Source organism: Crocodylus siamensis, chromosome 2 (genome assembly GCF_052110815.1).
Source record: "Crocodylus siamensis isolate JL-2025a chromosome 2, ASM5211081v1, whole genome shotgun sequence".
Taxonomy (NCBI): Eukaryota; Metazoa; Chordata; order Crocodylia; family Crocodylidae; genus Crocodylus; species Crocodylus siamensis.
Window position 1 is genome coordinate 27,045,989 of NC_143396.1, and position 11,914 is coordinate 27,057,902.

The 11,914-nt window shown below is 62.6% G+C and overlaps 1 protein-coding gene across 1 annotated transcript; it reads right to left on the minus strand.

The window, feature by feature from the left end:
* Window positions 1-246: 246 nt before the first annotated feature.
* On the minus strand, window positions 247-3,149 carry MSX1 (msh homeobox 1). Its single transcript, XM_090035577.1, has 2 exons — window positions 2,526-3,149; window positions 247-914 (listed from the first exon to the last, which is right to left on the minus strand). Exons 1-2 carry the CDS (start codon window positions 2,977-2,979, stop codon window positions 484-486), a joined length of 885 nt encoding a protein of 294 aa, XP_089891703.1. The 5' UTR covers window positions 2,980-3,149; the 3' UTR covers window positions 247-483.
* Between the last annotated feature and the right edge of the window lie 8,765 nt (window positions 3,150-11,914).

Sequence of the window (11,914 nt, forward strand, 5' to 3'; positions counted from 1 at the left end):
CTGCGCGCCCAGGGGCAGAAAGCGCCGCACGTCCCGGCCGGGCGCGCACTGCCCCGGCTCTGCGCGGCGCCTCCCGCGCCCCCGCACGCGGCCTTGGAGCCCGTAGGGCTTTGCCCCGCCGGGGCGAGGACGGAAGCAAAGACCCCCCCCCCGCTCCCCTCCCCGGCCAGCACAGCCGACCTCGCCCCGGAGCCCCGCCGCGCAGCGCCGCGCCGGCCGGCCGGAGCGCGGAGGAGGTCCCAGGCAGTAGCTTAAAATTAATTTATTTTACAAATATAGCTATGATATAAATGATAATAAAATTTCACATATACAGTATAGTACACGGTACAGGAGCCGGGCCGGGCCGGGGCAGAGCAGCGGGCGGCGCCCTCCCGCCGGGGGCTGCTCTGCCCCGAGCCGGGGCCCGCCTGGAGCGGGGCAGCAGCGCCGGGCCGGGCCGCAGCGAGCCCCGCGGCCGGGAGCCGGGACCCGGGCGCGGCCCTAGGTGAGGTGGTACATGCTGTAGCCCACGTGCGCCGTGTACAGTCCCACGGGCGACACGGGCAGCGCCGCGCGCTGGAAGGGGCTGGAGGCGCCGTAGAGCGAGGCGCCCGCCACGGCCGGGCCGCCCAGGGGGAAGGAGAGGCCGAAGGCGGCGGGCGGCAGCATGGGCTTGGCTGCCATCTTCAGCTTCTCCAGCTCGGCCTCCTGCAGTCTCTTGGCCTTGGCGCGCCGGTTCTGGAACCAGATCTTCACCTGCGTCTCGGTGAGGCTGAGCGAGCTGGAGAACTCGGCGCGCTCGGCGATGGACAGGTACTGCTTCTGCCGGAACTTGCGCTCCAGCGCCAGCAGCTGCGCCGTGGTGAAGGGCGTCCGCGGCTTCCTGTTGGTCTTGTGCTTGCGCAGGGTGCAGGCCGGGGGGCTCAGCCGCCCTGCAGCGGGGCGGGAGGGGACACAAGCACAGGCTGGTTAGCGACGCCGGGCCCCGGGCAGCCACATCCCCGCGCAGCGGCCTGGGCGCTGGGGCGCACCCACTCTGCCCCCGCCTGGCCGCGCCCCCGGCCTCGCACCCCGCTCCCCCCGGAGGGGCTGGCTGGCAGCTCCAGGCAGGTCCCCACTGCTCTCCTGCAAGCAGCTGGGAACTCACTGCAGCACGGGGCACAAGCAACCCCCCCCCGCCCCCAACTGCTGGGTGTCCTCTTTATTTATTGGATTAACTACCCAAATAAACCAGGCAGCGGCTCTCAGACTCGCGCCCTCTTCCTTAGGCCCCTGGGAAACAGATTAAGCATGTAATTAATTATGAGCTCTGAATTAACACTGCCGCTCCGCCGCCTGCTGCTTCCTCTGCCCTCCTTTAACATTTTAAAAACGGGGCTCCGACCCTCAGCCGCTTCCACGGCTAGTTCGTAAAATGCTTTTATTTCGCCCAATAAAGGGTTGGGACCCAGGAAAACAGGCGCCCAATCCGCCCGGAAAGCCTCCTCTCGGGTGGGGAGAAGCACGTCTTGGAAAGAGGCCGCCACAGGCCCAGCTTTTGCGGGACAACATGGATGTCAGCTCGAGGTCTGCCTCGCTGCTCCCGCAGGCAGGACCCGGCGGGGCGCGGCCGGCACAAGAGAAGATACGAGTCTGCGCTCAGTTTGGGGGCTTCTCCCCACTATAGTATAGTATAGTATAATTAAGTGGTAAACACTCCTCTTGGGGATTCGTTAGTTTTCAAAATAAACATACTTCAATGCCAGGCCACTAGGGTCCCGATGCCTTACAAAAGTCCCAGGACGGCAGCATCGGGAATGAACTCTGATCTATGCATAGTCAGAGGATCAATCAATCATCTATCTATCATTTGACGATGCATAGATACACACAGTATATCGTCAAATGAATGCATAGATAGATATAGATATAGATACAGATATAGATATTCTGATCGATGCTGGCCAGAAGAATCATCTATATATAGATATAGATATGTCTATCGATAGATATATCTAGTTATAGATACAGATAGAGTGTATCTAAGATCTATATGCATCTCTTTCTAGCTATATCTATATATCCGTATATCTATGCATCTAGATACACACACACACATACACATATAGTGTCTTATACACAAATCATTTATAAGCGATGCACTATGGAGCCTATGCAGAGGCCCACTTGCAGGCCCGCGGAGAGGCCGGACGCGCCGGGCCGCAGGAGCTGTCCGCGGAGGAGCCAGCCGCTCCCTTGCACTTGCAGCTTGGCTGCCGCGAAGCTCGCGCGGCCCGGCGCTGCCCTCCGGTGGGAAGAGGCACGCGGGGGTGGGCGGGCAAGGTCATCGGAAGAGGAAGCGGCGGCGGGAGCCCGGGCGGCTCGGACGCAGCGCGCTGGAGGACGCCGCCCGGCGGCCCCGTGGCCAGGCGCGGTGCTCGGCTCTGGCCCCGCTGCCGGGGGCGGGGGGGAGCGACGCGGATCTCGCGGCAGGGCCCGGCGGAGGCCTCGCACGCGGAGCCCCGGCCCCGGCCCCGGCCCCGCACGCGCGAGCTCCTACTTACGAGGCGGCGTCGGGGAGAAGCGCGGGCTCTGCATCCAGGCCGTCCGCTCCTGCTTCTCGGGGCTCTCCTCTTTGACCAGCGCCTCGTCGGGCAGCGGCACGAGTCCCCCGACAGCAAAATGGCTGTTGATGGGCAGCGGGGAAGCCGGCGCCTCCGCCGCCGCCAAGGAGCCCAGGCGGGGGCTGAGCGCCTGCTGCGCCGACGTGCCCGCGCCCAGCGGCACCGCCACCTCGGGGTCCCGGCCCCCCGGCCGCCGCCGGTCGGCCATGAGCGCCTCCACGCTGAAGGGCAGCAGGGAAGGGGGCACTTTGGGCTTGTCGCTCTCCTCCTCCCCGCCCATCGCCGCCGCGCTCCCCGGGCCGCCGCCGCCGCCGGGCTTGTTGAAGGCAGACGCAGGGCCCTCCTCCAGCTTGACGCCGCTCTGTGCCGCGCTCATAGCAACGCCCGGGGCCATGCAGAGGCAGAGCCCGAGGCAGAGGCAGTGGTGGTGGCGGAGGCAGCGCGCCCGCCCGCCCGCAGCCCGCGGCAGCCGCGCCCGCCGGGCATGGGGGGTGGCGCGGGGGCAGCGCCGCGCGGGGCAGCCGGCTCCGCTCCCGGGGGCGCGGGCACTTTCCAGCCCGGCCCAGCCTGGGACTTGCTAATAAAGCAAGGCAAACTCCGGCGCCGGCCAACCAGCGCGCCGAGGGGAGGGACTGCGGCTCCCCATTGGCCGCCCGCCGGGGACTATCGGCAGCCAGCAGCCGGCGGGGACGGCGACGGGGACAGGGCTGGGGAGGGCTCATCGCTGCGCCCGCCTCCGCCCGCGCTTCCCGGCCGAGCCCCTTCGGCGCGGGGGCAGCTGCCCAGCCCCGTGTGCTCGGGGGCCCCGGGGGCAGGGGACGCTGCGTGGCCCCGGCTGGGCTGAGAGGCGTCGTCGCGCAGCCGCCTCGCGGCTCTGGCGCGGGGCAAGTCTAAAGCCCTGGGGGCTGGCCCGCGGCTCACCTCGCCCTGCCCCTCCAGCCACTTGCCATCGGCTCCCGGCGGGCCCGGGGCAGGCCTTGCCGGCCGGGCGTGCGCCCAGGCCCGGGGCGCGGGGCGCGCTCACTCCGTGGGGCCGCAGCGCCGCCTTCACGCGCTGCCAAAGGCAGAGCTGAGCCCGGGGCCGGTTACTACTTTGCTTCGGGAGTGTGTTTTACGCGCCCTTCTCCCGCTGCCCGGGACGGATTTGCTGTAAAACCGAGCGGCTCCCTAATAACGTGATTGGCAGCTCGCTGGGGAAAGTGTATCGATGGCTGCAGGGCTCTAATCTCGGAGAAGCACAGGAGGCTCCTGCAGTCATTGCAGGGTGCTGGTCTGGGCAGGAGACCGCGCGCTCCCTTTGCTTCCCGCCGGCCCCAGTAAAGCCCGCGGACGAGGCGCATCCCGGGTATGGGACGACGATGCGGCAGGATTTGTCTTCGCTGCTGATCGAGGGGCTCATCGAAGCCGAGCGTGTTGCGCGGCAGCTGCGCCCTGTGCCTTATCCCACGCGTGTGCGCGGCACCGTGCTGTGCTCACCTGTGACCCGGGTGCAGAGGGGGTCTGCGTATGCACGCATGGGAATACGCGTTGCACCCATGGCTAGGAATATACATTTATATCTATATCTGTATCTAAACTGTACAGGGTGTGCGCGATTAAACACGGGACGCACGTAATCTCTAATCAGGGCATCTAGAGCGGTGTTAAAATCATTGCCCTGTGCAGTCACGGGGGCCTGAGGTTTCCCTGCAAAAGCTCCCGTACGGACTGGGACTGTGGAGAAGCTCGCGATCTCCGTGGCGGATCCGCCGTGGGTTGTTCCCCGGCCCTGGCCCGGCCCGGCCCGGCCCAGCCCGGCTCCCTCTTCCCGCTGCTGGGAATGGCCGGCGGGTTGTCCCCCTGCGGCTCGGCTCGGTCCTTCCGAGGGGGTGGGTCGGTCCGAAGGGGTGAGCGGCTTTTGGGAGAAGCTGCTGCATTGCTAATTGCGAGAATAAGCAATCTGTCACGATTAGTCAGTGCCTCTGATAGGCAGACAAGTGATGTTGTTTTTAGGCGCCAGCAGCGGTCTGATCAAAGCCTTCAGCTGGAGGGGGACTATTGAGGACGTTAACCCGCATCAAGGGAGCAAGGCGCCTTAGCCCTGGGACATCAGCACATTCAGCCTGACAAAATTAGTTTGCTCTACCAATCACACGACATTTTCCCAAACTCTCATGCCTGATGCGGGGCCGCCTTTACTTGTCTTGTTTTCTCCCAACTACGAAATCAGAATCGAATCAATTTGAACGACATAAATGAATGGATAATAATAATAATAATAATAATAATAATAATAAACCCATGCACGGCTCCTGCCCACGAGCCCTACAGGTAGCCTCCCTATTCCTGATCGGAAATAGAGGCTCTTCGGGCAGAAAGGGAGCGGGCTGACGTGCTTATCAGGCACTGGCTTTGCATCGCCCTGTTGCGATGCAAAATCCGGATTGCAATACGAATGGATGGAGAAGCCGAGCTGGTCTTTTCCAGCCCGGTGCCAAATGCTGCTGAGGCTGAGCCCGGGCCCGGGCTGACAGCGCGAGCTCATCCTACCCTGTTCCTGCCCCAGCGCCGTGCCCCTTCTGGGGCGCTGAATCACTGCACCGGGCCAGGGGCTTCGGGAGCGGGACGGACCTTTCCGTGTTTGTTCTTTAAGCCAAACACTCAAGCTGTCGCGAAGGACGAAGGGATCTCCGGCTCCCTGCAACGAAATCTTCCCTCGGACGGTTTTAAACGAGACCGTTCGTAGCCCAGGGGGTGGTTTGTTGCTTTGCTTCCCCCCTGCTCGACCTGATCCTCTGCAGCTCGCGGGGTGGGGGAGAGTTTCGAAACTTTCCTTGGCTTGTGCTGCCCCCCCGGCCATGAGCACCCGCTCACCAAGCCTCATTTCCCTTTCAGAGCGAAGGGATTAGGGGGGTCGGGGGTGTACGGGTTTATTGGCAGGGTTTTTATCGGAAATGGCGGGGGACCTGGCGCTAGGAACCACCCTGAGCAATCACAGCCCCGCTCTGCGGAGCGAGCAGCCCGGGAGCATCAGCCCCGTGGGAATGTGGGGGGCAGCTCGAGGGCGACTCCGACTGCGGTAAACGGGACCTTTGGGTTCGCACGGGGGAGGGAGGAGGAAGGGCTGGAAAAGGCAGCAGCCGCCCTTGCGCTGGGCTTGAGTCGTCATGTGCTTGGACTCAACCCGTCCGGACCCGCGGGGGAGCGGCGAGCCCCGCACGGAGCAGCTCTGGGCGCCCGGGGCCCCCTGCACCGGCTCAGACACGTCCCGGGGGGCAGCGCGTTCTGTGCCAGGGCTTGTGCCTCTCCAGCCCCTCAAATCCCTCCATTCCTGGTCCTCCCTGAGCGCCCATGTGACCTGAACTCCAGCCCCCCCCGATCAAACACAGCCTTGACCACTGTGCAGGTCCCGGCCATCTGCTCCGCTCCTCCCGGGCGCGCGGCGAGCGCAGCCGGGCCCGGCAGACGAGCCCGCAGCTGCAAAGGCGTCCTTGTCTCTTTAAGACCGGGAGGCGGCGGGGCTGAATGGAGGGCACTATTTCAAGTGGCCCAAATTAATTTGATCGCGACATGATGATGCACTTGGAAAAGATGAAAGCGAAGGCTGGCCGTCTCCTCCGAGATCTCTATAATTATAGATAATATATCCTATTTCAAAGCAATTAGCTCAATCAGGCGTAACGAGGCACTTTGCTGCCAGGGAGTAACAATGCCTTACGGTTATTTAAGCTTCAAGATGTCAAGCAGACTCCGAGACTCTTTGCCGTGCCCAAAAGGGAACTTGGCTCTCGGTGAAAGCCCCCATGGCTAATGCGGGGGCTTCCTTCAGTGACAACACTTTTCTTCTGCTTTTTCTGAAGCGCTGGCAAAGGTGCCAACTTTCCCCCGAGCATCTCTGCCAGCCGCGACCGTGCCCGTGCGGGTGCAGCCTCCCCGCCCAGGGCGGTGTAGCTGGGCCGGACGCCGCCACGTAATGAATGTAGCATCGCGACTGTGTAGCGACATGGAGCTGACCTCCGTGCGTGTGTCCCCTCCCTCGGCATTAATCCACCATTCTTCTGCCCACCGATTCTGGGCGGCTTTTGTTTTCCCAGCCACTCGCTCCTCCACCCTCTATTCAGCCACTGACTTCTCTCTCTCTCTCTTTCTTTCTGTCTCTCTTTGAGTTTCTGTTCGACTCTGAAAATTTTCCGTTTGCTCTCGAGTATCAAACACTTTCCCCGGGTGAGTTAATCGCCGAGGCTCGCCGGCAAATATGATCTAATTCGAGTCACAACAGCCTCCAGCCATCCGTTTGGTGCCATCCGCGGGCCCGACCCGGCTCCCGCGCGGAGGGCGAGGGGCTGGCTCCGCCTGCGGGCGGGATCGGGCCCCCGGGCCGCGGCGGCTCCGCGGCGGCTTCGATTCCTCCCGGGATCCGCCTCCCAGGGTGAACCTGAGCCCTGCAGGAGCCGCTCACCTGAGCGGGGGCTTTGGGATCGCTCGCTTCAATTCATGGCTCCTCCTTTTTGTCTTGAGCGTTACACCCGGGCAGAAAGAAAGGCAAGGGAGCGCCCCAGCAAATGCCTGGAAATCAGGTCCTCCCGCGAGGGAGTCCTAAGCCGTCCCGCGGGGGGGTGAGTCCGTCTGCGGGGAAGGCAGAGCCGGGCGGAGGCTCGCAGCCCCGCTGGACGGCGCCCTGCCATGCTGCCCTCGACGCCCCTGGGAGCCCCGTGTGGGTGACCCAACACCAGCTGGAGCCCGAGCCCGCGGGCCCCTTGCTCCGCTCCACCTTTGTGAAGCACGTGAGAAAACGTGCGCTTGGGATATAATCACAGCCAGGAGCTGGGTTCCCGCAGCAGAAGGGACCGGCACCCCCTGTCTGTCGTGGCTGGGGCCGGCCCCGGATCCCCCCGGTCCCAAAGCGGGCAGGGCAATCAGGTGCGACCCCCAGGAGGCCCCAGCCCGGCCCGGCAGTGCCACCCGCCCAGAGCCCAGCACCAAGTTTTCTGCCGCCTTTGAGACGAGGGGAAAGGGGCACGGCCAGCCCAGCCCAGACATGCTTAGATGAAACGTTAATGTAGGAAAATTACTGCAGAGCTGTCCAATTAACCTGTCAGCTTTCTTTCCAGCAACCTCCCTTGCGATCGGGGTAATAAAGAAAATAGCACAATGGGCGAGTGCTTTGACCGAGGCCACTCAAAATCAGCAGTGGACTGGGGGTGGGGGGAATAGAAATATGAACTAAACCCAGTTTAGCCACCCTCACCCTCGAGTCCCTTGTGCAGAATGGAAAACTTATAATATGATTCACTGTGAATCACTGGATTGAGCTGTGTCGCGATGAGTCAATGATAGCTGGGGCTCCGCTAGTCCTTTCTTCCCCCGAAGGCAAAATGCTAAAATATGAGGGAGATCATTCTGTTCCCTTGGACCTCCTAGAGAGCACCCTCGCTCGCAACCGCCCTTTCTTGGCGCCGATCGGATCGAGACCCTTGTTTCTTCCTCTCTCCTGGGTGTGTTTATTGCCAACATGTCTCCAAGAGCGATTTGTCCCGCAGTCTGCAACAGGAGAAAAGAGTTTGCGGTGGAAAGGCTGCGTCCCGGTCCGGGGCGCCAGGGCTCGCGTTTGAGTCCCGCATGCGGCTCGCTCCCTGCAGCCCCCCGTTTACTCCGCATTTCTCCGGAGCAGTTTACATCTTGTTGCATAAGAGAAGGATTTCGCCAGCCCTAGTTATGAGATTTCCTAGATTTTTTTACAGGCAGAGCGCCTCACAAAAGCGGCATTGTTTGCCTGCGGTCTGGGTTTCCATTTGGGGTAATTATTGTATTCCCAGTCTTCCTCTAATCATTTGCTCACAAGGACACAGTTATTTTTTTTTCTTTTGAAGAAGATGAAATATCCACACTTGTAAGATCACTGGAATAATCTCCTGCTTCTTTGCCTGTTGTGCAACAGCCATTCTTTACATTGCTAGGAGTCACATCTGAGGCAAAGGCCATCAGGAAAGTATAGAGCAGAAGGAGTAACGTATGTCCCCGCATTTTTTTATTTAATAACTGCAAACTGTAAGCGTCCCCGGTCTAAGTCTGCTCCCAATAGAGACTGCAGGGAACTTGCCCGCAGAAAAGACTGCGAGCGCGCGGCGCAGGGGATCTGTTTCAGCTAGATAATAATCAGCTCCTGGGAAAATACGTAGAAAGAAAACTATGGGGAGAAGCATCCTCCAGATCTGGCAGGATTTTGTTTGTGTAGAGGATTTTTGTCTTCCCTCAGCTGATTACGCCAGACGCTCGGGCGGACCAGCAGGAGAGGGCCCCGGTGCAGGCAGAGCCGCGGGGCCAGGCGCTGCCCGCCGGGCTCGGCCCGCGGGGCACAGCGGCCCCTCGCCCGCTCCCGAGCCTGCCCATCGTCGCAGGGCCGCTGGGCAAGCGACGGCATGACAGCGAGCCCTGCCGTTCAAGGCACACGACGGGCGCCTCTTTTCCCCGCAGGAAAGAGCTGCAGCGAGCAGCACAGTCCTGGTGCCAGGCCCGGGAGGCAGGGGTGGAAGTGCACCCCGCTCCTCGAAACCTCGCTGCCCTCCGCCGAGATCTGAAACTTCCCCGCCTGGCCCTGACCTCCCGGTAGAAACCCCGCGCCTCCTGCGTTTCGCGGTGTGAGCTCACCACGTCCTTTGGCACCTGATGGCTCGGATGTGATACGGGGAGTGACATAATTCAGTAAAGCTCATTGCCAGCCGAGGCACAAAAATCCCAAACATTCTTTGTGCGGATCTGACTTTGCTCTTTAACAACCTTTAGGTTCCTCTCAGACTTTCCATCAACCACAAGCCCAGACATAATCTAAGATGTTCCTGGCTCGCCCGCTGCTGGTTTGATTAGTATTTGGAGCAGGAGACAGCAGCGGGGCCGGGGTTGTAGTCATGTCATTCCCTGCATGTGCGTTATTGACACTATTCGGGTAACAAGTGTGGGCGCCCCGCGGATCACTTTTCTACTCCGCAGCCAGCATTTGCTGTCACTCAAAGCCAAACCTTGCCCAGCCTTTCAAACTCGCCGTCTCCAACTCACAAAGCCGGGGAAAGGCATCCACTCAACCCAATCGTCCTTCGTCTCCCCAGCACAATACAAACCGCAGCAGTCACCCTCTTACTGCGTGGACATCCGCAGAGAGGGGCTGGGAGCCGGGTCACAGGTGGGCCTGGGGACAGCACCGAGTCAGGGAGGTGCAGGGGGGGACCTAGACGTGCAGACACCCCCGTGCTACACCCAGTGCAAAGCCTTCCTCTGTTACAGAAACCAGTGCAAAGTGGGCGGATGGGGAATCCACATGGCACTTCCACAGACAGGTAGAGGCAGTGTGTGACCCAGCGCACAGAGCACTGGGGTGAGTGAGACTCAGGACACCTCGTGTCTGCTCCCGGATCTGACACGGGGCTGGTTGGTGCCTCAGTTTTCCCACCTGCACTGAGTGATTCTGCCCTTCCCTAGCTCGGAGTCGCTTTATTCCTGATCATCGCGCTTAGCATCAGTCGGGCCTTCCCCCCGCACATAGCTACAGGGGCGGGTAGGGGCCGCGGGACCACAGTTGCCTGGAGCCGCTGTCCAGCCGGGCGTGAGGCACATCCTGCCCCGGAGCACGGCCTGAGCAGCCCTGGCCGGGCCGCCCGCGGGGAGACGAGCGGGCCGGGCGCCGGGCGGACCTCGCCTCGCCTCGCCTCGCCGGGCTTCACCGGGGCAGGGGCTAGGGCCGGGCCGGCCCCGCCTGGCGACGGGGACCGGCCCGCGGCTTCCCCCGCAGTCACAGCCGGCGGGCTGCGGGCCTCGCGCCAGGTGCACGCGGCGCGGGAGGCGGCAGCGGGTGCGGGCGGGAGCCCCGGCCGGCACCGCCCGCAGCTGCTCCCACTGCCCGGGGCGCCCCGGCGCAGGGGAGCGAGCCGGCCCCTGCCCGTCGCGCGGTCCCGGCTGGGCCCGGGGGGAGGCGGCGCCCGACTCGGGCCACCCGGCGGCCGGAGCCCGCAGCCGGCTCCACGGGTCCCCCGCGCCCAGCGCCGCCGAAGGGCACGGGGGTGACCGCGTCCGGCGGCGGCTCCGCGGGGAGCTGGGCCGCGGCGTCCCCTTTGCTCAGACACGTGTTTGAACAGGCCCCGCTCTTTGCCCGGCTCCGCCTCGGGCCCCGGGCCGGCGGCTGCCCCCAAACCGCAGCTCTTCCACGTGGCCCGGGGGCCTTGTCCCTGCTTTAGTCCCGAGGAAGATACGATGGGGGTTGGGGGGGGGGTAATGTGTTGAGCAGACAAAGGCTGAACAAAAAGTTGGCCTGGACTTCAACAGGGAAAGTTTAAAAAGGGGCGGGGGAGGGGCGGCTCTTCCAGGCGGGATATTGGCTCACAGCACGCCCGAGCCGGGGGCGCCCGGGCCTGAGCCCCGCCGAGGGGGCTGGACAGAGCTGGGGGCGGGGGTGCATGTGGATGGATGGTTGTGTGGGGGGGTGTATCTGGGTGTGTGTAGGTGGGGATGTGGAGTGGATGTGGAGTGGATGTGGATGTGTGCTTGTGTCCGCGGTGTGGGAGGGGTGATGTGTGCGGGGTGTATGGGTGTGTGGAGTGGGTGTAGGGTGTGCGTATAGGTGTGGGGGGGTGCGGGTGTGTGGAGGGGTGCGGGTGTGTGGGGGGGTGTTATGTGTGTGGGGGTGTATGTGGAGTGTGTGTGTGAGGTGTGATCCCAGACTCTTGCCTCAGGTGAGGACTAAACCTGAGCAGGGACTTCCCCTGCTGCAGAGCCCGATGAAGGAGCCCTCCCCCCATGCTCCCCCCACCCCAATCCACAGATCCGATGAGCCCTGGCCCTGTGGGCACTGCCACACACGTTGCACACGAGATGCCTGAGCACGGGGCAGGACACCACTCCCTGCCTGCACCGGACGCCCAGGCTAGATTTCTGTTTTATTTCTGAGGCGGCTTGGGACTTGGCTTTTCCTCCTTAGTGTGGCAAGGTGCACACACATGTTTTGCAAATGTGACCCCTATATAAAGCTCCTTTTGCTATTTGGGGAAGCTTCTGCCAGCCTCCATAATTGGTCAGTGAGGAACATAAAGGGGCACCGGGGTAAAGATCTCCAGACTCCAGGCAGAAGCCAGGCCCCAAAGGAGCCCCAACAAGGCTCTGCAAGACCCATGGCTTCCACACTGCTGACAGGCCCTGCTGCACCTGGTGGCACCAAGGCCCCTCTGGAGCTCAATCCTGCAGCCTAGCCCTAGGCAACGCCCCAGCTGATTTGGCCTGTCTTCAGTGTGTGTTTTGCATCAGGATCGGGCCTGCAATTACCTGCCTGCTCTGATTTAGTGCCACTCCTGGCCGGCCCAGGAAAG

What these genes read in the sequence shown, in the direction of transcription:
- MSX1 (XM_090035577.1), bottom strand. Translation starts at nt 2,979, where the DNA reads ATGGCCCCGGGCGTTGCTATGAGCGCGGCACAGAGCGGCGTCAAGCTG. An exon ending in CTTCTCCCCGACGCCGCCTC is followed by an intron (nt 915 to 2,525) that starts GTAAGTAGGAGC and finishes GCCCCGCTGCAG; the next exon opens with GGCGGCTGAGCCCCCCGGCC.